Source organism: Phocoena phocoena, chromosome 17 (genome assembly GCF_963924675.1).
Source record: "Phocoena phocoena chromosome 17, mPhoPho1.1, whole genome shotgun sequence".
Taxonomy (NCBI): Eukaryota; Metazoa; Chordata; class Mammalia; order Artiodactyla; family Phocoenidae; genus Phocoena; species Phocoena phocoena.
This window is the reverse complement of record NC_089235.1, coordinates 11724057-11749388: the sequence shown is the minus strand read 5'-3', so window position 1 is coordinate 11749388 and position 25332 is coordinate 11724057. Positions and strand designations below refer to the sequence as shown.

The 25332-nt window shown below is 38.3% G+C and overlaps 1 protein-coding gene and 1 non-coding gene across 3 annotated transcripts in view; one reads left to right on the top strand and one right to left on the bottom strand.

The window, feature by feature from the left end:
- Positions 1 to 19440, bottom strand: part of MTFR1 (mitochondrial fission regulator 1) — a 52898-nt gene extending 33458 nt beyond the window's left edge. The window contains exons 1-3 of one of the 2 annotated variants that reach the window (XM_065895563.1): positions 19378 to 19440; positions 10833 to 10931; positions 2815 to 2930 (exon numbers count right to left, since the gene is read on the bottom strand). In XM_065895563.1, coding sequence (XP_065751635.1) covers positions 2815 to 2930; positions 10833 to 10931; positions 19378 to 19440 — 278 coding nt within the window. The remainder of the gene's footprint in view (positions 1 to 2814; positions 2931 to 10832; positions 10932 to 19377) is intronic. The other variant, XM_065895564.1, reaches the window with a different exon arrangement.
- On the top strand, positions 99 to 202 carry LOC136137392 (U6 spliceosomal RNA). Its single transcript, XR_010656730.1, has one exon. It is a non-coding gene; the product is annotated as a U6 spliceosomal RNA (small nuclear RNA).
- Positions 19441 to 25332: the final 5892 nt, after the last annotated feature.

Here is a 25332-nt window from a genome sequence, read left to right as displayed (position 1 = left end):
CCGATGCAGGGGACACGGGTTCATGCCCCGGTCCGGGAAGATCCCACATGCCGCAGAGTGGCTGGGCCCATGAGCCATGGCCGCTGAGCCTGCGCGTCCGGAGCCTGTGCTCCGCAACGGGAGAGGCCACGACAGTGAGAGAAGATTAGCATGGCCCCTGCGCAAGGATGACACGCAAATGCGTGTAGCATTCCATGTTTTTTTCCAATGCAGGGGTTGCGGGTTTGATCCCTGGTCGGGGAGCTAGGATTCCACATGCCTTGCAGCCAAAAAACCAAAACATGAAACAGTAGCAGTATTGCAACAAATTCAATAAAGACTTTAAAAATTAAAAAAAAAAAAAAAAAGGCTCTTTACCTGCTAATCCTGCAATAATCTGGTCTGTTCATCTACTGCTATGTCCTCACTCCTACTTGTCATTCAAATCAAATTCCTTTTTTGCTCTTGGATTACTTAATTCTTATTTTATTCAGCTAATACCACTCAAATGAAATTACTCTCTAGCTAAAGTCAATGATAATCTTTCAACTGCAAAACAAAATGGAAACTTGCTAGGTTTTTGGTTTACCTAGCCTCTAAGTATCTGACACTGATGGAAGTTTACTTCCCTGAAGCTCTCCTACCTCTGCTTCCATGACAACACTCTCTGCTGGTTCTCCTTCTGCCTCTTGAGCTACTTCTGGCAGGTAGGGGAGTCCCTTCTTTCTCTTTTTTTTTTTTCTCCTGATTTACTCCCAAATGCCAGCTTTATCCAGGATACAAATGCTCTTCATGTCTTATATATGCTCCTTGAGTACTCTGGGTACCAGCCATTCTATCCACATGTTGAAGTGCAAGCATTCTTTATCAATATCTAGCTACATAAACTGTCTCTAGAGCAATGTCAACATCCCACAGGAAGCTCAAACACAGCATATTCCACATTGGACTACCACTTACTCCCACCCTCCAGAAAGAAATCTGTTTTCCTATATTCTTATTAATTGTTCCACCATTCTCATATCCTAGCCAGAAACCTGGGAGTTATCCTAGACTCTTCCTTTCTCAACCCCAATACCCAAAAAGTTTCTTAAAAAATTTTAACATTCTTCTGAGTATCCCTTGATTTTGTCCTTTTTCTCCACGCCTTCTGTCAGTTTCTTAGTCACACTCTTATCATCTCTTATTTAGCCTATTTCCTGACTTGGCTCCCTTCTATTCTTTACACTGTTTACAAGGAAATTTAACTAAAATACAAATTTGATATTATTACTATGATGCTTAAATTTCTTCCATCGCTCTACAGTGCTTTCAGGAAAAAGTGTAAACTTCTTAGCCTAACATGTATGATCTTTAAACCTTGACCTACTTTCCATATTCTTCTCTTACAGCTTACCCTTCTCTGCTACTCTCTAGCCTCATGGAGCCATTTGGAGTTTCCTGAACATGCCATGTGGCCTCCTGATTAGTACCTTTAATCATATTCATTTTACCTGGAATACAGCCTTCCTAGTTGAGCGGCTCCTACTGCCCCTCAGCACTCAGCTCTATCATCCGCCTCCCGAGAAGCCTTGCTGAACCTCTCAACCCACAGTGGCCTTCTGTATTCACTTAGTAGTCTTTCCAGTATCGCTATTATTGATTTCCTTTTGTAATCTCCTCTAGCAAGTATTTCCAAGTATTCCTAGAAAGCTGGGACTGTGTCTTATTTTTTCTATGTATCCTTGATGCCTAATAAGAAGAGTTGAATAAGCTGAATAGGTGTTTATTAGATTGATGAGTAGTCAATAATTTACTCAGGCTCTATCAAAGAAATGAAAGCACTTCTCTAGCTCTTGCATACTGTCTCCTTTGAATCAAAACTCATCCTGAAGCCAGGACATGAAACCAACCTAAATGTCCATCGACAGATGAATGGATAAAGAAGATATGGCACATTTACACAACGGAATATTACCCAGCCATAAAAAGAAACGAAATTGAGTTATTTGTAGTGAGGTGGATGGACCTAGAGTCTGTCATACAGAGTGAAGTAAGTCAGAGTGAGAAAAACAAATACTGTATGCTAACACATATATATGGAATCTAAGGGGAAAAAAAAGGGTACTGATGAACCTAGTGGCAGGGCAGGCAGGAATAAAGACGTAGATATAGAGAATGGACTTGAGGACACGGAGTGGGGAAGGGGAAGCTGGGGCGAAGTGAGAGTAGCATCAACATATATATACTACCGAATGTAAAATAGCTAGTGGGAAGCAGCCGCATAGCACAGAGAGATCAGCTCGGTGCTCTGTGATGACCTGGAGGGGTGGGATAGGGAGGGTGGGAGGGAGGCTCAAGAGGGAGGGGATATGGGGATGTATGTATGCATATGGCTGATTCACTTTGCTGTACAACAGAAACTAATAACACAGTATTGTGAAGCAATTATACTCCAATGAAGATCTATTAAAAAAAAAACCTATCTTGACTATACAAATTTCCTAATTTGATCCACGGTGATTCCTCTGCCTCAATAAGACCTTTAGAATTACTTACTTATCTAAACGTATTTATGATAGGTCTTTCTGATTTCTCATTTTAGAATGTAAACTTCCGAAGGGCAAGGAATTCTGTAATTCTTAAGGACTAGGACACAGTTACAGGTCTCTAAGAACTTTACAAATACCAGCTGAGTGTTTAAAATGAACAGAAAAGATGACCGCTCAAAAAAAAAAAAAAAAAAAGAACTGGGTTACTAGAGATCAAATTAGGCTAATAAAAGGAAATACTGTAAATGTATCATCTTAAAATACTAAATACTGCAGCTCAGCTCTGATAGCCATCCAGACTAACCTTCGTCTTGTTGAACACTCTCCTTCTTCTTTGGCTACCCATCCAACATCAGCAAAAGACACCACTGCATCCTCTCCTGGCTGTCTGGGGCTCCATTCTGTTGTAGGGCTGGTAAGCTATAAGTTACAAATAGGGAAAGTTCTTCATCTAGCACCGAAATGGTAGAATAAAACATTTTCTTACCTAAGGAAAATCAGCAGCTCTAGCGTTACAAACACATGGACAGTTTCTAGCATTTCCATTGAAGGTCTCCATGAAAGAGACCTTTAGTTATGTTATACTGTTGTTTAATAGTGCATGCAATCTCTGAATTATAATTTAACTCATTCAATTTTTATTTTACAGGTCAAATGAGACTCATTAAAAAAAACAAAAACCTCTATTCATCCTAAAACATTAAGAAAATTTTTAGAATTTAAACATTATAAATCAGTTCTTTTCTGAAGAGATTTAGTAAAAAGTATAGTGACCAATTTGTGCTAAATCTGGGAATATTTTTAAATGGATATTATATAGATACACTGTTACAATAATGAAAATACATTTTCAAATATCATTAGAGCTCTTGATTTTTAAATTAAAGTATTAACTATATTAAAGAACCAAAAATACAAATAGCAGAACAGAATTCTCTAGCTAACCTTAAACACCTAGATGAAGGAACAGAATATTCTGAAATAAATATAACAAAGAAAAAGCGTGCAAGTTCTGAAACTGACCTTCAAAAAATGGAAAAATAACTTAATTGAATTAAATTTGTTTTGTTATAAGAATAATGCCTCAGAGCCAGATGGCCAATGAATAACAGTTATCAGATTAATGTAATACTTCCTACAAGTTGAAGTAAGGTTTAAATAAAAAATAAAATGCAGACTTTTTAATTGAAGAAAAACGTTTAAGAGGCCAAAGAGATTTACATGTATTTATCAGAAAGCTTCTACAGTAACCCATGCTTTGTTTGAACCTTCTTACTATTATCATTGCCAGATGAAGCTTTTGGAAGCTACACTTAAATAATACTTGTCCTCAACTGTAAAATATACCATAAAAACACATAATACTAATACGGTTAAAATTTTTTAATAATATATCTTTAGTTTTTAAATAATATATCTTTAATATTAAGAATAAAATTTTAACTAAACATATTGGCTACTGGTATGTGCACGCATTCAGATATCATAATTGCCCAACATTATCAACTTCATAGAGTAGTATTAGAAAACTGACATTTTAACAACAAGATACTAAGAATATCAAGTATTTAAAATGCCTTAAATTCTGGCTTTGGGGAAGGACGGGGGTATAGGAAAGAAAGAAAACAAGTATATTAGAAGAGTAGAGATTTAAGGACTTAATCCTGGGCAAAAACAAAAACAAAAAAACTAATAACGGAATTAAGATGAAAAAGCTTTCAAAATACCAGTGTTTTGGGCTCCCCTGGTGGCGCAGTGGTTGAGAGTCTGTCTGCTGATGCAGGGGTCTGCAGCGGAGAGCCATGGCCCGTGAGCCATGGCCGCTAAGCCTGCACGTCCGGAGCCTGTGCTCCGCAGTGGGAGAGGCCACAACAGTGAGAGGCCCACGTACCGCAAAACAAAAACAAAAACAAAAACCCAGTGTTTTAAGGCACACAGTGGAGTAACTGTGGTCAGAAGAGAAAAAAAGTATAAGCTTCAGCAAGTACATTGTCAAGGGATATGATCAAAGAAAAACCATAAAGAAGATTTTTCTACTTCTCCCTTATATGTTTCAGAAATTTATCTAAATAAGTCAATAAACAAATAGTTTTCAGTAAATTGGTATCTTGTACAACTTAAATAATATAAATGAACTGGGCATCACATCTGGTCTCAAGTGCCTGCGAATCTGGCAATATTCTGTTGCTATCCATTACTAAGAACAGAATGGTATATTAATACTCCCATAACATTATAAAATGGAGATTCTAAGTGGGTTACATGGAGATTCGGGAACAGGAAGGTCCCCCAAGCTCTGTGGAAGCTCCTAGAAGATACAGTATTTAATGGGCTATTTTGTACAAGTGACAAATCATAAAGGTAAAACCTGAATGGTCCCTTCCTTATGGTGCTAGTTCATGAAAATCAATTTGGTTACCTAAATCTTTGTTTAGAAAATAAAATTTTGTTCCAATACACTTACTAGTTGGTAGGAAGAAAGGTATATTTAAGATAAATAAAAATCCAGTTTTGACCTTAAGACTTCTTACCTTCCCATAAAAGCTACAAAAATTGCTGTTTTCTTCCCAGATATTTTTGTTCATAAAAGGAAGCAAAATACTTTTCTAAGAATACACAAAAATATAAGTTAAACCCATTCTGTGACAGCCTTTCAAAGTATTTTATTTTATAATGTAAAGATCATACAATATTTCTCAATTTTACATCTGTAACACTTCGCATATTAAACATGAAATGTTGCTTTTTGCACAAACTTTAAAAAAAAACAATTATTCCATGGACTTAGTCTGTAATCTTACTGAGCACTGATTATATTTAATCACTGAAATAATACCATGTCTATAACATGTACTCAATGAGATGAAAATGTTAATGATACTGTCAGGAACCAATTCCAGAATTGATAATACCTGTATCATTTCTAATTGACATCCTGCACCACAAAACAAAGTAGTTTTAGTATTTAAGTCACGTACTTACATTATAACAGTGATTTATGCCACCAAAAAAGAAGCCTAACAAAGTTCCTGGGGAAACTCATACAAAAAAACAAAATAAAACTGAAAAAAATCTAATCTTTTTTTAAAAGGCCACTTCAGTTGTTGCTGAAATGGGCACTCAGTAGCATAAGAATGAAACAGGAAGTACAGTTCACCTAGTAAAGTACTAGTTTAGGTGAGGTCAGTGTAGGCAAGGGGACTGAGGGCATGGAATTCTTGGAGGTATGATTTAGACACCACTACTGACATGCATGGATGATGGATGGGAAGTTTGAAAAAGAAAAGGTCAACTTACTGAAGGTTCCAGCAAGGTCCTGTCCTACCACAGCTATTGTTAGTAGGGGGAAAAAAAAAAAAAACAACAGAAAATTTTTTTTTCAAAATCAAGGGCAGTATAAAAATAAAATTAGTGCTTATTGATTTATCAGTATCCTAATTCCTTTCAGAAAGAAAAGCATTTCATTCAGAGCAAAATTCAGTAAGAGCATTGTATTTTTACTGATCTTAAGAAATTCAAATCAACATTTGAAACAATTTAAATTATCCAAGATTCAATTATATTTCTAGAATTTTACTGAAGTAATTTTAGGTAATTTTAAATATTCTGATAATGTAAAACTACACTGAAGAAATTGATTTATTTAATAAAACGCATAAAAGAAAAATATAAAGCTTGTACAAAAGTTGAAATACTTAGAATAAAATATTAGAAGAGCTCGCTTTGTCCTCATGTGACTTTTCATAAAATAAACACACTGGCACCGGGAACTAGGATTCTCTCAGTTTCTTGCCAAAAATGGTGTAACAGTAAATATACTCAGTCTATTTTACCACCTTTTGTTTACAGCCAAATGCAAAACATGTATTCTTAAAAGCAACACAGTTCTAGATTTTTAATTACAGATTTAATTATTCCTCATTTTCTACCAATTCCTGTCATAGTAAGAAAAAGTAAAAGCAGAATTTCTGCATTTTAATATAGTGACATACAGTGACACCAATAGGCCAAGAGGCATACCTGAGTAAAGAACACCAAACTAAATATTCTAGCTGAGACAGGCACTAATATTGCTGAGTAATGTGGTCACTTTAAAAAAAACTGAGCATCTATTAACCCTTCCTATTCATGACACACCTAGAATGGGGGAGGGAAAGAAGGTGAGGGGAGAATAGGGAGAAGAAAAAGGACCAGAGAGACAAGAGGGAAGGAAATGTGTGTGTGTGTCTCTCAAAATAACCTAGGAAGGTAAGTAACAGTATCTCCATGGAAAAACAAGTCTGTAAGAAGTCAATTACTGAGAATGAATAAAACATCACAAACAGATATTTTACTGAGTTGGGCTTCAAATTACTATGCCATGTTACCAAATTTATAAAACATAATGCATATATATCTGGATTCAGTTACCCGTAAGGGCCATATTATAGCTAAAAATATCCAGAAATGGTATGACATCACATGCTAGCATAGTCCAGACTATCAGACAGTAACTGGGAAAAATATGAAGTTTAACAATGAATTTTAGTATGAATCCAGGTACTTATCCACAGATGGCTCAGACATCAAAGACCATGATACCACACTACATCTCCCACCTCACTAGCTCCTGACAGAGGGGCCTTGTCTTAGCTCAACAGTAACTTCTGTCTTGCCTCAGGACCTCTGCACTTATTTTTCTCTCTGCCAACACTGCCCCACATCCATCCCTCTCCCTAACTCATTGAGGGGCTGGCTCTTTTTAATCCTTATTTGTCATTCCTCCAGGGATGCCTTCCCAGACCACCACTGTTAGTCTCCCCATGCTATACCAATTTTTCCTTCACTGCACTTAGTACAAATTATAGTTTTATGTTTATTAGCATATTTTCTTGCTTAATATCTCTCCCACTGAACCATATCCCAGTAAGGGTAGAGATCGTGTCTGTTTGGTTCACCACTGACCAACAGCACCTAACATAATGCATGGATTTCAAGTTGATTTGCTGAATAAAGATGGGCGGCCAGGTGGCAGGCGGCTGTTTTACTTCCACCTTTAGTCACAGTGCGTGGACTTCAGTGAGAATCTTATTCATTACTTGTTTGGTTACAGAACATTCCCTCCACCACCAATTCCAACAGTCACTCCTAGCAATCTAAGAAAATAGCCTGGGGCAGGGTTTCCACAGGAAAAAAAGGTAATCCAGGTTAAATTTCCCAGAGTTCTGCCAGTTACTGAGCAGGGATTCAAACTACTGTAGCACAGGGCCCACCCTCCCCTTATCTGATGGTATGCAAGAGCACTTTTTTTTTGCCTTAGATTTTTCTAAGTGTAGTATTTATTACCCCAATAAACCACACTTAAGTTCCATGTTTTTCTTTAACTCATAAAATTTGAAATTTATAAAAATGACCCCAAAGGTGTTTTAGTGATTACTTTCATAATTTGCCAATAGATAATTATGTTACTACTGTAAACTTTCTTTAGCAAAATACTAAAACACAATCTGTAAATGAAGTCCTCAAACTCGGCTACATAAGAAGCTTCTGAAGAGGTTTTAAAAAACAAATGAACAAAAAAATCGGATATATGAAATTCGGATTTAGTAAGCCTTGGATGACACCTTATATTCTTTATACGTTCCGTAAGTGTTTTTGCAAGGAGGCTGGGGCCTTGGAGGATGGGGCCTGAGCATGGATATTTTATTTTTTAAAGCTCCTGGTGATTTAATTATGTAGCCAGTATTGAGAACCACTGCAAATCAAAACCTCTGAACTCCATTCCAATAAACAGAGCAAATAAACATTGAGTGCTTTTATGTTTTTTTTTTTAACATTCATTACCTGATTTTATTCCCAGCCCAATATTCATTGGGCCCATTAACTGGATGAAGGTGTAAATAAATGTGCTGATCTGTGTTCTGATTTGTGAACCTATAAATACACAGAAATCCAATTTGTTTAAAAAAAAAAAGGCAAAAGTTTTGGGAATTCCCTGGCAGTCCAGTGGTTAGGACTCCAGGCTTCCAATGCAGGGGGCACGGGTTTGATCCCTGGTCGGGGAATTAAGAGCTCGCACGCCAAGCGGCACAGCCAAAAGAAAAAAAAAATCCAATCTGTAAAACCAGGGAGTTCACTTAGACAACCAAGTAAGTTAATCTGCTATTCTGCTGCAAGGTGGCAATAACAATAAAATCCCACCACTAGCATACTTTTATTGTGCACTAATTATGTACCAGTTACAATATTCAGGGCTTTGCATGGATTATCTTGTCTAACCCTCAAAACACAAAGTAACATGCCTGTCTTGCCCATCATTTATGTGAGTCTTACTTGTCTGCAGATATATGGGTCAGCTGACAACAGTGAAAAGATGGTGTGATTTAGAAGGAACACACTGAGGCTTAAGATTTTGGAGGTGAAACTGTTGTGAGGGCGACCAACTTGAGGTGATGCCTACTGAGTGCTGGGTACAAGAAAAGGAATAGAAGTGAAAGTCTGCAGGAGCAGAGGAAGAAAAGAAAATATGAGACTAAGTTCTAAAAGACAGTGAAATCACCCAGGATAACAAAGGACTGGCTTTGACTACTAACTCCTGCTTCTGAATTGACCCATGAACACCTCATTCTCAAGTTTAATCTATTTCAACTTTTCTCTCCCTCCCTGGGTCCCACGGTGGTTCCCCAGTTCCAGACTCTCTATAGCAGTATTTACTCATGTTGGACTCCTGGACAGTCCAAATACATTCCATATCAATCAAACCTCCAAATGAGCCAAAAAAAATAGCAAAAATGAACTGTCAATTTTATTACTCTTAAACGGCATCCCTTATATTTTTGGAAGACTCTACACTTTTTATATTTCTGATAGATGTAGTAAAAAAAAAATTAAAAAAACAAGATACAGAAGAATGATAGCAGATTTAAAATATCTAAATCAGTAGCAGATAAAACACTCACTTTAAGATTGATGCTGAATTTGAAAAGACGCAGCATGCTGCAAAACTGCCTGGAAGTGAAAAATCTCACTATAAACGTCTTCTGTTTTCTACTACATTCTCAAGTAGGTCACCAACATTCCTCTTACCTTACTCCTCTCCTTTATGTTAATCTCTCTTTTCAAATGCAGCTCCTGTACTAAACCTAAAACTCTTATTCTGCTCAGATGCTTCTAAGTGACTAGTAACATTGAGAAAGAGAATCCTGCCAAGAAAATGAACTTGGCCCTAGTACTTCGGCCCACTGACTGTCAAGGCAGATTTGGGTTGCTACCAGAAAATGCTGGATTATCTCTACGTCCTTTCATACATCTCTAGCTATGTGAACACAAATGCTGAAGCAAGTTCTCCTGCAACAAGGTTAAGCAGACAGATAAAATTTTAATGGAATAAATGGGGCAATCAGAAGAAAAGTTACTAAGTCTTAGTTAACACAATGGTTATTTGAAGGAAACTGGCAAATAAAGCAATCAGCAATTGGTGTCTCAGTGAACTGAATTCTCAGAAATCGTGCTTGAGAGAATTACTATCATAGGTTTCTCTACTGTGAGTTTTTTTAAAAGCGCATCATTTGTTAAAAATTACTTCTGCAAAGTTCCAATCTGTCAACCTCAGATTGATGCACAAAGGTCTTGCCAGTCAATCTGCAAGTGGGCGTAACAATGACCTACCTTGTTAGTGAACCTGAACAAATGCTCATTTCTACCACTCACTTAGAAACAGATTTTTAACTCTCTACAAGGAGGAGTGATTTATAAGTGAGACATCTAATAAGCTCGCAGGGGCACTTCTGACCTTCTGAATTATGAGTTAAACTTATCTTCCACACTTCACATGCTAATCTATTATTTAAAATTGGTATAGATTATCTGCTGAACTTTATACACTTAAACGTTGAACTAAAAGATTTTATTACTACTGTAGAGAATTACTGAAAAACAAGAATAAAGCTATGTGAAACATGTCTCACACTAAAACAACCGTAAGGAACAAAAACCCAAATCAAGAAAATAGGAACTTATCTCCAAGCAGAGTTGAGCTACTCCTGATCTGGTGCTAGAAGACAATGCTCAAGGTCACCTGGGAATTAACAACTGCTTGGCTTATTATATGCTTCTAAGTCTGTATGTATTCTTAAGGATAAATGTCTTACAGAGCTTGAATAATCACTTCACAGAGGAACTAAAATTAGAAAGACTTTACCGTGGTTTTTATCCTCTTTTATTTTATTGATAGCAGCATCAATAGTGGGGAGAGGTTCAAAAAGTACTTTTAAAGCTGTCTGGCCTATTTACATCACCAATGCACATCTTAATATAAAATTTGAAATATATAAAGTACAGTACCTGAAACTGAACTCTTGGACACTGGATCAGAGATAAATTAGTACCAATTTTCCTTACGATACTTCGAGATGAACCATACGGCTTCCCAGACCAAAGTACCTAAGTAGGAAAAACCAAAAGTTTAATTACAAGACTTACAGAACTGTTAATACAAAGCACTAGACAGTTAATTGCATGACATGCTGACACATTAATCATGGGATCACAAAGCTCTATGTTACGGGAAATGAGCTAATATTTCTCAATTAAAAATTAAAGAATATATACAGCAGGTTGTTACTAATGCAATAAAGTTTAATGTAAGGCATTATATAAAAATGTAAAAGAACAACTAGTGGAAGTTCCCTGGTGGTTCAATCTCTGGTTGGGGATCTGATCCCACAAGCCGTGCAGCATGGCCAAAAGGAAGAAAAAAAAAAAAGAACTACTAGTAATTATAAAATAAAATTATATTAGGAGTAAAAATTCATCTGTTTTCATTAGGTTTTCATCCTACTCTGCAGAGGAAACTATTTTATCTCCTCTGCTATATTTTTAGAATTTTATCTATAAGTTTTTCAAAACTACAAGCTACTTACAATAGACTTTCAAAACAAATGCAAATCAGTACAAAGTTCATAATCTGAATTTGTACAATGCAGGATGCTGCATTTTGTTTGCTACACAAGAAGGCCTGGCCAAGGGTGAGTGGGGGCCAAAATCCAGTTGTACTTGTGAGGCCTTGTCTCAGGGGAAAGGTGTCTTTTCCTAATTTATACAAAAGTACTAAATAGGCTAGTGATAACCCCAGTGAGCAGAATTTTTCAGATGAAATCATAATACACAGAGGACATTATGCTATGCTTAAAGCAAAAACAAATACAAACCTCAAAGCAAAAAGCAAACAAAAAATGCACAGGCAGAATGTTAAAGCATTACGAATTGTACCTTGAAACTTCTCCCCAAGTATATGCTCTTTCCTTAAAGAGAAAAACTATCCATCTGTTTTGAGTGCTATACCTGAAAGCCTGGACAGAAGAGGTAAAGAGAGGTGGTATACTATTAAAAGCAATTTGGAAAAAAAAGAATGAGAATGATATGACTATTTACTAATTCATTCAACTGAGATATTCAATTGCATCCTAAAACTATTAAATAAATAGTACCAAATCAGCTGGCATGTGTTCTGAGCAATGGACACTGACCCCTTTTTAAAGTCACTCCATGCCCATTCTAATTTAAAGAATGGAATTACAGTATGACCAAGCAATGTTACTGTAAACAGCCATGGCTCCAACACATAACCCTAACTAGACCTTTAGACCATTCTAAAAGCATGCACAGCTTGTAAAACGAGCATAGAAGCAATCTGACTTCTTAGATTTTAGCAATCAAATCCAATTTAAGGTTAACAGTATGAATCAAAGTGAGGATCATGGGGTATATCTAATACCTCTGGCATCTGCCTCTGCTCATACATCATCATCAACATGGTCAAAGTTTCAGATAAATAACAAGGACCTACTGTACAGCACAGGAAACTATATTCAAGGTCTTTTAATAACCTATAATAGAAAAGAATCTGGGGCTTCCCTGGTGGCGCAGTGGTTGGGAGTCCGCCTGCCAATGCAGGGGACACGGGTTCGTGCCCCGGTCCGGGAAGATCCCACATGCCGCGGAGCGGCTGGGCCCGTGAGCCATGGCTGCTGAGCCTGCGCGTCCGGAGCCTGTGCTCCGCAACGGGAGAGGCCGCAACAGTGGGAGGCCCTACCACAAAAAAAAAAAAGAAAAAAAAAAAAGAAAAGAATCTGAAAAAGAACAGATATATACAAATAAATGTATAACTGAATCACTTTGCTGTACATCTGAAGCTCACACAACACTGTAAATTAACTATACTTCAATTTTTTTTAAATGAATTTAAAAAATTGTTCAAAGTTTCACTGACTGTTTACCTGGGAGAGCTCCAGGAAGTACTATAACCTACACTGGCTACTATAACCAACAAAAACTATAACTCCTGCTTTAGAAATATAAATGAAAAGGATGGACAGGTTGGAAAACTGGTCAGTGGAAAGATAAGAAGACATCAATACTGAAATAAGAATATTAAACAAAGAATATAAGAGGTAAAGTTACTGTGAAGCTTAGAATTACGTGGAGTTCAGGAAAGCAATCATTCAAAACAATGATCATACAGAGGATTATCACATGAATAGTGTTAATAACACGAGGACCAAGAGGAGGAAAATCATCCGACCAGAGGAAAAAGGGAATCACAGCCTTACAAACCCAACATAGGAGGCCAAGAAAAGCAAGAGGGAAGAGAAATGGGGATATATGTACAGCTGATTCACTTTGTTATAAAGCAGAAACTAACACACCGTTGTAAAGCAGTTATGCTCCAATAAAGATGTAAAAAAATAAAATAAAATAAAACAGACAGTATTTAAGCAAACTCTTTACCTTATACATGTTAATAGGCATTGATCTTTTAAAAAAATAGCCATAGGGCAATAGTAACTACACCACTCAATCATTTCTCATGTCTTCTATTTAGCCGTAAGTCAAAACTCGCCTATGATGTAGGAGAATGCTATTTATACATCACAATGTGACAATTACATAGTCTAATGTGAATCTTCCATCCCTCCAGTAAGCAAAGATCTTAACTGCAGATGAAGAGGACAAAAAAGCTCACGAAGAAAAGTTCAAAAAGGACTTGCCAAGGTCAGAAACTAAGATTTCTGCCAGCTTTTAGCCTTCCTTGCTATGCATGCTTCAGGGCTAAGTTTCAACTATTATCTTCCCATCTGCTTTATATCAGAAGGAAAGAATACCAGGTGCCTTCAACAAGGGAAGGTGGCCAAAGCTTCAGCTTTTACTTATAAGGAATTAGTAGACTATTTAGGCTTTTGATGCAAAGTTAAGGAAAGTAAAAGAACAGATTGCCTTATGTGATTATTTTTTCAAGTATACACAGTGGACTAACATAATGTTGTTCTGTTACTTGTGAACTGCATAACATTTAGCACCAAAAATTATGAAGCAAGAGTCTTTATAAGCTAATGACTGGGATATTTATAAAGAAGAGGAGCCATAACCTTCAGTGGATTGAAGAAAAAGTAAGGGGAAGGAGCAGCTAACTTCCAAGAAGTCTAAAACTAGGTCTTAACTTTATTTTTTCTATTCAGCCCTCATGGAGGGGGAGAAATTGTAAATGGCTGTGAAGAAATAATGAACAGATGGTATGGAAAGTCACCATCTGTGCATTGGGAGGCTGTACGGCCCAAGTGCATCTCCTACCCTAACTGGTGGCTGAACTGTGTCTTGTCAGTACACTTGTTTGGAGAAGGAAAGGCTTCCTCTAAAGATGAACTGTCAGTAATATCTTTTCAGATCTAAGAGAGAGGGCAGGGAGAAAACTGTCATTACTAGACAATTCGATTTCATTAAGAAATAAGAATTCGGCTTCTCTGGTGATGCAGTGGTTAAGAATCCTCCTGCCAATGCAGGAGTCACGGATTCGAGCCCTGGTGCGGGAAGATCCCACATGCCACGGAGCAACTAAGCCCGTGTGCCACAACTACTGAGCCTGCGCTCTAGAGCCCGTGAGCCACAACTACTGAAGCCCACACACCTAGAGCTCGTGCTCCGCAACAAGAGAAGCCACCGCAATGAGAAGCCCGTGCACCGCAACGAAGAGTAGCCCCCGCTCAGCGCAACTAGAGAAAACCCACGCGCAGCAACAAAGACCCAACGTAGCCAAAAATAAGTAAAATACATTTATAAAAAAAAAAACATTCAATTCCATTAAAAAAAAAATTAAGTAACAGTAATTTTTTTAAATTAATTTATTTTTGGCTGTGTTGTGTCTTCGTTGCGGTGTGCAGGTTTCTCACTGCAGTGGCTTCTCTTGTTGCAGAGCACGGGCTCTAGGCGCGCGGGCTTCAGTAGTTGTGGCTCACGGGCTCTAGAGAGCAGGCTCAGTAGTTGTGGCGCACGGGCTTAGTTGCTCCGCGGCAGGTGGGATCCTCCTGGACCAGGGCTCGAACCCGTGTCCCCTGCATTGGCAGGCAGATTCTCAACCACTGCACCACCAGGGAAGCCCTATTTATTATTATTAAACAAAAAAACTGTTTTGCTTTATTTATAAGTACTGATAAATAATGTAATAATGAATCTGTGTGGGGCATGCATGTTTGTATGTCTGAGTCTAGTAATGACAGTCCATAGCATCTGGCAACAGAGTTTGTAAGTGATGACAGCAAGGAGGAGGATGACACCAGGAGAGCAATTTGTTCTTTGTTAACAATGTGAAAAGCTATTGTCGAAGTGCCGAAGTGTGAGGCTGGAATCTGAAAATGTCATCTATCTCACCATGATGACTGCACTCAAGCTTTATACGGTGGTGATTCATTTCTTAGAGACTAGTTAAATCTATATTTCTATCTGAGAGTCACCATTTAGCAAGAAAAAATATAAACTTAATTCTAATCAAATGTATTTTTCTCAAAAAAACTATGTAATATTAACCCAAGGTTCTTATTCTGATATATAATTTCGCATATCCCTGAAATTATACACAAAATTATGTACATATACAACATTTTTCTGGGAAGAAGGTCCATACCATTAATCAAATTTTTAGGGAGTCTAGGACCCAACAAAGTATAAATTCTTAATTCCAAGGGAACCAGAGGAAAATAAAAAGTATGTGTTGGGGAGAAGGGGGTGGAGATAGGAAGATAAAATTCTATAACAATTCTGAAATCCCCAACTGAAGACAACCCTTCCCTCAGTTCTCTTCTTCCTTATCTAAACTCCTAGCCACATTCACATTCTTCCTCCAAAACAGAAGAGGAAAACAAGGTTGCAATTCTTAAGTATTACTGGAAATATATTCCTAATACAAATTAGATATTTGCTGTAACTTTTCAACATAAAATACTGAGATGAACCAGAATCACATTAGTTTCATAGCTTGCTTTCTCTAGTTTAAAACGATTTTTACTTAAGGTCATAAATATAGTAATAATAGAATGAGGAGAAAGTTTGGACAAATGTGAATACAGCTGACCCCTGAACAATGCTCAGGTTAGGGACACCAAACACTGCCCCCACTTTCCCAACAAAATCCACATATAACTTCACAGTTGGCCCTCCTGTATCCAGGGTTTCACATCTGCGGATTCAACCAACCATGTATCATGTACTACAGTACTTACTACGGAAAAAAATCTGCATCTAAGTGGATGCAAGCAGTTGAAACCCACACTATTCAAGGGTCAACTGTATATAGTTTTAAATTCAAACAAATGTTGAGGCCAAATGGAACACAGTGAAGAGAAAACATAGAGACCACGGCAACATATAGGCCTGGTTTTAAAAGTAGGCTCTACCATTTATTGTCTGTATAAAGCTGGCAAATTATTGATCCCTCTATGTTTCCCTTTCCTCATCTATAAAATGGGAACAGTATCTACCTCATAAGCCTATGAGTCTTAAATGAGTTAAGGGAGGGGCTTCCCCGGTGGCGCAGTGGTTAGGAGTCTGCCTGCCAATGCAGGGGACGCGGGTTCGAGCCCTGGTCCGGGAAGATCCCACATGCCGCGGAGCAACTAAGCCCGTGGGCCACAACTGCTGAGCCTGCGCTCTGGAGCCTGCAAGCCACAACTGCTGAGCCCACATGCCACAACTACTGAGGTCCACGCACCTAGAGCCCGTGCTCCGCAACGAGAGGCCACTGCAATGAGAGGCCCGTGCACTACAACGAAGAGTAGCCCCCCCTCGCTGCAACTAGAGAAGGCCCAAACGCAGCCAAAAATAAGTAAAATAAATAAATTTTTTTTAAAAACTGAGTTAAGGTATTTAAATATAACACGACTTTAATAAATACTGTCTTCTTCCCCTTCTATTATAAGAGGTAGCAAAGTACACTAAAAAGAAGATTTTGGAATCAAAATTGGGTTCATATTACAGCTCTGCCACTTATTAGTCAGGTAACTTTGCACAAGTCAGTTAAACACTCTGAACCTCAGGTTCCTCATCTGTTAAAAAAAAAAAGTGTTGTCCTAGTGAACACACAAAATACATGTAAAACACTGGGCATAGTAAGCTGATCAGTGATAGCTATTATGATGGTGCTGATGTGTACGGTAAAATACAAAGAGCTAATCATCACCAGCTGGGCCTAATGGCAAAAACAAAACGCAGATCTCAAAACCTGCACTTTCTTTTTAAAGCAGATAAAATATGCAAAGAATGAAGGCATTTTCTGCTCTTGAATACATTCAAATATAGTACCAAGTTCATTTATATGTCAAAGCAGTGAGAAATATGTATTTATCATTGAAAGATGGAACTAAAAAGTTTTTTTTTTATATTCAGATTACTCTTAAGCAGCAAGCTAAAAGATCCCAGAAACTAAGATAGAAAATAACTCCAAAGGGTCAAATTGTTTAATGTTAGGAGAAAATTTATTTTCATACAGATTTTCAGTTAACTGATTAAAGGTGATGATTATATGTTACATAAAAAAATGATCTTTCCATCTACTGGTAGAAATCAGTTGTGATTACAATATTGGGAGCAAGTTAATGCTCTCTTACCTGGTCCATTCTTTGATGAAAGGCACCCATGTTACAGCTCAAAATGAACAAAGCTAAATAAGTAAACTAAGCTAAATAAAGTGTGTTATCTATTCCTGAAACAAAATTCTGCACTTTGGCCTCAATCAGCACTGGTCACATTGCCTGACTTGGGGTGGGGGCAGGGGGATGACAGAGCAAAACAGTAGGAAATTAACCGTCATTGAATGTACCTACACTACACACAGGCCACTGTGATAGGTATTTTACATACACTGCCGTGTAATCCACAGGTTCATTGGGCAGGAGTAGTTCTTTCTACCTGTAATTTGTAGATGAAGAAAGTAACTGGCAGAGATAAATTTCATACGCAGGTTTGTTTGAATCCAAGACCTACAATCTTTCCACTCAACTATACTTTTTTTTTTATACTTCTTACTAAAATAGCAAATAAATAGGAATCATAAGCTGTAAAGTTTCACTTTTGGGGAATCGTTAGCAACAAAAGCTTCCTGACTTTCTGAAAAGAAATTCTTTTGCTGTCAGTACTGAAATGTTAACCTACCCTATGTAGCCAAATGATGGTAAGTAGCAATTGAGAAAGGTGGTATATTGCATTAAGTGAAGTTCAAAACATGAGAAGATGTAACTGAAAAAGATGAAAGTATTAACTTTACAAACCATTTTCCTATTGTTTATCCGAAAGATAATACTCAAAATTATGTAAATATAAAAAAGGGTAGGGACTTCTCTGGCAATCCAGTGGTTAAGACTTTGTCTTCCAATGCAAGGGGTGTGGGTTCGATCCCCAGTCGGGGAGATAAGATCCCACATGCCTCACAGCCAAAAAACCAAAACATAAAATAGAAGCAGTATTGTAACAAATTCAATAAAGACTTTAAAATGGTCCGCATCAAAAAAAATCTTTAGGGGCTTCCCTGGTGGCGCAGTGGTTGAGAGTCCGCCTGCCGATGCAGGGGACATGGGTTCGTGCCCCGGTCCAGGAGGATCCCACATGCCGCGGAGCGGCTGGGCCCGTAAGCCATGGCCGCTGAGCCTACACGTCCGGAGCCTATGCTCCACAACGGGAGAGGCCACAACAGTGAGAGGCCCGCGTACCGCAAAAAAAAAAAAAAAAAAAAAAAAAAAAAAAACTTTAAAAAAAACTGGGGGGGGGGGGGGGGGGGCGGGGTAAATGTTATTTGGTTCTTTGCTTTTTATCTCCAAAGAAAATAGATGGAACTTTGTGGGACTGGGGCAACAAAACATTCAACCTTCTCTTAGCAATATTCAAAGAGACACAAAATAAAAACGAAAAAGTAGTACGTTAAAAAGTATACCCATATTCAAATTATGTAACCTGCCTATATCTTTAATGAATACAACGTAATTCCATGTCACCAATGACACTGAATGTGAAAATGAGAAACAAATATTCCACAAAATATGCTTGGCACAAGTACTGCTCTAATAACTTTACACTGGATCTGAAAAAAAAATTATGTATTAGTAGAAAATACTTTTAAAAATGTCAAGATCCGAACATCTTTGGCACAGAATAACAATATTACACTAATTTTTTCCTTTGTATCTACAGTTATATTTTAGGAGACATGACTTACCTTTTAAACAGCTGTGTGATAAACCACATTATAAGAGCATTCAATATTAACAGCTCTACAACATTCAGAGTTGTCAAGCATTAGTCAAACATATTTTATTCAATGATTTCTATATACATTTAAGCCTTTTCCTCACTAATAACAAATGCATTGCTTTTACCAGTCACATGAATATTGGTTAAGTTTTCGATGTAACCAACCCATCCCTTACTTAGGATGCTGGGTAAAGATTCACTTCCATGATTTAAATAGTAAGCAAATTAAATACTACATAAGTTGGCCATACATAAGATTCATTTTTCTCAGAAAAAATTCTCAATGTCTGGATTTTAAAAATGAATTTCAAGCACTCACCGATTGCATGCTTCCAACCTGTTGAAAAACCATCCTAATTAGGCGTTTAATCCAGCCAAGCATTTAGATGGCAAAGTCTCTCCAAATTTGCATTTCAAGTACTTCAGGCAGACATAGTAGCACATGGTCCATAAAGCACACTGAAATGTTAAAATGTAAATACTGAAGTGAAATAATTATTATTTAGAATCTTTACTGTCTACAACACATCTCACAAAGTAAGTTTAGTCTACATCTTAAACCTTTGCATGTATAAGTTTACTTAAGGAAAAAAATTTTCAACTAAGACCTGACACAGCCAAAATAAATAAAACAAATTAAAAAAAAAAAGAAAAAAAATTTACTTGTGATCACCTTTAAATAAACTAATGGTACAATTTTTAAAATTTTTTTAAGTATTTCTTTTCCAGTCAGGGTTCTACCTTGGAAGCAACAAAAACCTACTGTGGCTGACATAAGTAGAAAATATATTTATGGAAAGACACCCAGTAGACAACAATCTTAGAAGAAACTTACAGGCTACACAGCCAGGAAAGACATCCAAAACTGCAGCAGAACTGGTCTTGGAAGACACCACTGCAACTGCTACTGCCACCCCTGACAGAACAGAATCTACCAGTTCCCACTTTCCTGTCCCACTGGCTCCTGAGTTGCTGTCCATACTGGCGGCATTTGCTTGGACGAACCTACCTGGCTACGGTTACAAGCCGATTCTGGCTCTCACCAAAATCATAAAGGAATTCCGGAAACATAAAACAGGAATTCAGAGGCCAAAAGGTAAAAAATAACAACAAACCACACTCACTGGCACTATAACCCCTGCCACTCACCCTCTTCACCTCCCCATCAATACTGTATATCTGATAGAATTATGAGCTCATATGACATAAACCAGTTTACCTGAAGTGTTGGTCTCCAACACAAGTTTACACCAGACTATAAATCAATGTGCTGCTTCCTTGTCAAGGAAGCCTTTAAAAAAAAAAAAAAAAAGCAGTACTTAGTCAGGGGTCCCCAACCTTTCTGGCACCAGGGACCGGTTTCGTGGAAGACAGTTTTTCCACGGACGGGGCGGGGCGATGGTCCAGGCGGTAACGCGAGCAACGGGGAGAAGCAGATGAAGCTCCGCTCGCTCGCCTCCTGTCGTGCGGCCCAGTTCCTAACAGGCCGTGGACCAGTACCGGTCCGCGGCTCAGGGGTTGCGGACCCTTGTACTTAGTGATATACTTGATTTACATTCTGATATAGGCTTACCCCTATGTGGACCAGAAATGACGTTTGTGGTCTACACTTTGAGGAGAACTTGATGAAGAATTACAAAGAATTGGGGCGGGGGGGGGGGATAAAGTTGTCACAAATACGCCAGACACTGGGTGAAACATGAACCAGAAAGAGCCCAGCCCTAAGGACAGATCAAAGTATGCAATGAAAGAGTTCTAAGCGCTGACAGGAACATATAATTTATTTATAACTAAGAAATGGCCGGGGCTAGAACTTTGGTGAGACATATATTTAAATATTACCAACATCTATAGTTGCCTATAAGAATGAATATTCTGAGAGGTAACGGTAATAAAAAGTGCAAAGGGCCAAAAATAAGCTGGAGATGACTGACAAAAAACTGGTCAGAGAAAAAGGATGGTTTTATGTAATTGGAAAACCTATCACTTTTTTTTTTTTTTTTTTTTTTGCGGTACGCGGGCCTCTCACTGTTGTGGCCTCTCCCGTTGCGGAGCACAGGCTCCAGACGCGTAGGCTCAGAGGCCATGGCTCACTGGCCCAGCTGCTCCGCGGCATGTGGGATCTTCCCAGACCGGGGCACGAACCTGTGTCCCCTGCATCAGCAGGCGGACTCTCAACCACTGCACCACCAGGGAAGCCCTAAACCTATCACTTTTTTAAAAAATTGAGATATAACTTACACAGGCAAGTGCACAAATTTTAAGTATGTCCAGCTTAATCAATTTTTATATATGTATAAACCTGTGGAACCTCCATCCAGATCAAGATGTGAAACATCTGAAGAACCCCAAGAGCTCCCTTGGGCCTCTACCCAGTCGATATCCATGCCTCACCTACCTAACTACTACTCTAACTTTTACAGCCTATCACTTTCGCAGGCTGCATGTACTCTTCTGTGTCTGACTTCTGTCACTCAACATTGTCTGTGACATTTATCCACATAATTTGTGAATCACAGTTCTTTTTCACTGATGTTCAGTATTTTGTTGTGGTACTATACCACAATTTACTTGCCCAGTTTACTGGGGGCTTTTTTGTTTGTTTTTTGTTTTACTTTATTGGAGTACAGTTGATTTACAGTGTTGTATTACCCAACTTACTGTTCATGAACATTTGGGTTGTTTCTATTTTTTAGCTACTATAAATAAAGTTGCTGAAACAATTCGTGCACATAACATAGCAAGGTACACATAAGAACTAATTTCTCGGACTTCCCTGGTGGTGCACTGGTTAAGAATCCACCTGCCAATGCAGGGGACACAGGTTTGAGCCCTGGTCCGGGAAGATCCCACAAGTGGAGTAATTAAGCCCGTGCGCCACAACTACTGAGCCCACGAGCCACAACTACTGAAGCCTGCACTCCTAGAGCCTGTGCTCCGCAACAAGAGAAGCCACCACAATGAGAAGCCCACGCACCGCAACGAAGAGTAGTCCCCCCCCGCTCGCCACAACTAGAGAAAGTCCACGCACAGCAACGAAGACCCAACACGACCAAAAATTAATTAATTTTAAAAAGAAGAACTAATTTCTCTTGGGACTTCCCCGGTGGTCCAGTGGTTAAGACTCCACGCTTCCACTGCAGGGGGCGTGGGTTCCATCCCTGGTCTGGGAACTAAGATCCCACATGCTGTGCGGCACAGGCAAAAATGAAAAAAGAACTAATTTCTCTTGAGTCTATACCCAGAAGTAAAACTGCTAGATCATCAGATTACACAGAGATAGAGATATAGCTAAATCTTTGAAAAATCTGTAGAAACTAACATTTTTCTGAAGTGGCTGTACCAATTACACTCCCCGCAAGCAGGTATATACAAGAGCTCTAGTTGTTCTATAATCCTTGGTATTGTCAACGGTCAATACTTGGTATTGTCAATCTTTTTAATTTTAGCAGTTTTAGTAGCTTTTCCACAGGTTTTGGGGGCATCTTGATACCTTCCATTAAGAAGTGTCTTTCGCTCGCTTTTTTTTTTTTTTTAAAGATTTCTTTTGATGTAGACCAGTTTTAAAGTCTTTAATGAATTTGTTACAATACCGCTTCTGTTCTAATGTTTTGGTTTTTTGGCCTTGAGGCATGTGGGATCTTAGCTTCCCGAGCAGGAACCGCATCCCCTGCATTGGAGGGCGAAGTCTTAACCAGTGGACCGCCAGGGAAGTCCCTTTCCCTCGTTTTTTAAGCAGATAGTTTTGTGTTTTTTTTTTTTAACTATTTTTTAAAATTATTCTTGCCAGAAAAAAAAAAAATTATTCTTGCCAGGAAGGAGTCTGTGCCAGAGATAAAGATTAGGAAGCACTGGCTTAGAAAAAGGAGATGCAACCTAAGAGTGAATGGGCTAACTCATACTCAGAGTAAGAAATGAAGCCTGAATAGGAGCCTCAAGAAATACTTGCGCATCAAGCAGAGAAAACAAGAGTCACTGGGAAAAAAATGATCAAAGGGGTAACAGAAAAATGAGAGAGGTGTTGTCACCAAAAAAAAAAGGAAATTTCAATAAGGGGAATGGTTCTTGTTACTGATAAACAGTAAACACAGAGGAAAGGTCACATAGTCGGTGGCCGCCTACAGTTACCCTTTCCTCCAAACTTCTCCACTGTGCTCTCTGGAACCCTGTTTGAAGGTAAGCATCCCCTCCCTCGCTGAACTGAAATTTGGCTGTCCCTTTAGAATGCTGCTTCCAAGCCTTCTCAAAGGCTCCTGTGCTTGCTTATTCTCTCCTACTTTATATCAAGGCTGTTTCCAATCAATTACTGCTCTAAGCTCTTTGAAAAACCCTCCCTCAAAGGCAAAACTAAAGTGACAACAAAACAGAGCAGTGGTCACCAGGGTTATTAACTACAGCAAAGCACAAGGGAGGTTTTGGAAAAATGGAAGTAGTTTATATCTCGATTGTGGTGGTGGTTACATGACTCTATGTTCAAAGAAATGTCTGCCAAAAGGAGTGAATTTTGCTGTATGTAAATTATACCTTCACTTAAAAAAAAAAAAAGCTCTCCTTAGGAAGCACTGCTTTACCACCCTCTGTCCCTCATGAGGGTTGACTTAAAGACACTTGAATCATTCCCTATGGCTCAGCTATGACTTCAACCGAGCCTTCTTCTCTACTCCAAGTCCTTTCCTAAATGGAATTCTGCACTTCGGCCTCATTGGCACTAGTACACCAATAAACATATATTCTTGCTGGTGCTAGGTGATTATAATATTCACAGAGATGATGCATCCAACAGAGCACTGTTTGAGTCTACTTACAGAAAGACCTAAAACAGGTAAAAGTGAAAGCAATCTCATCAGAGATTATGAATTTTTTTTTTTAATTTAAACTTAGTCTTTTTTGTTTTGTTTTGAATTGTTGGAGGCAGAGGTCGTGACTGGCAGCAGGCCCGAGAGGGATTTCTGAGGGTGCTGGCAATGTTCTATTTCTTGACATACGCAGATACTTGAACGTGTTTGCTCTGTGAAAGCTTACCAAGATACTTTTCTTAATGTAAGTTATGCTTCAAATACAAGTTTTAAAAACACACAGAGCCTTTGACCAAGTTATGCAACTTTCAGGAATTTCTTTTGCAGAAATAAAAGCATTATACATAAAGAATATATATAAAGGTATTTTCTGCAGTGCTTTTTCTACTCACAAAACTAGGATCAACTTTAAATGTTCACCAATAAAACACCTGTTAAATAAATTACTGTATATGCATATTACAAACTTTATGCATCTATTAAAAGTGAGTTACAGTCTATGTAATGACTTGATGGTATATATATGTTACAGGAAGAGAAATATACTAAGTATGATTTCATTTCTGTAAAACAAAAAAAAATCTTCAACCTTTTCATTTATGAAAAGCTATACATCAAACTATTAAAACTGGCCAGAGTGGGTAGAAGTAAATTTTTCTTTGTATGGTTTGTACTGTTTAGACAATGCTACAAAAATACATGTTTTAATTTTCATTTAAAAACAAAATCTAGGGACTTCCCTGGTGGTCAACTGGGTAAGACTCCACGCTCCAAATGCAGGGGGCCCGGGTTCGATCCCGGGTCCGATCCCGGGTAGGGGAACTAGATCCCGTATGCATGCTGCAACTGAGAGTCCACATGCCGCCACAACTAAGAAGCCCACATGCCACAACTAAGACCTGGCGCAGCCAAAAAAAAAGAAAAAAATATCGAAGTTACAAAAACCAAATATGTCACCTTTCAGCTTTCACTCAGACACTCCTTGGACCATACTGAGACCTTCAGTCTCCTCCTCTGCACTTGCCGTCAACCTAACCAATCCCTTCCCACTTTCACTTTCATCTACCTCATGAAGCCCCAAATCACTTGAACTACTGCTTTGTTAGAATTTTCAACTCCTTTTTCTGTTTTGTTTATTCTACAAGCCAGAACCTGATGAGTCCACAAGCCTACACTTCCTACAATTGGGCTGTAGAAAAAAGACTATATCTCACATTTTGATGTTGCTACAAATGTACTACCTCTGGTCTCAACTGGGCCTTCACTGCTGCCTAGCGTTCAGGAAAATCTTATTTTCTACTCTTCCCACTCTTCCATTCTCCAGAGCAGCTATTTCAAGCATTCTCCATGCTACCCAAATCTCTCTAACCTTTGCTCCATCATTTCTCAGCAGATGACCAAGCTTACTACTTTAAATAGAGAAGTCTTCTGACACAAAATCCCTCAACTTCCTGCCACGCCACATGCCATACACATAG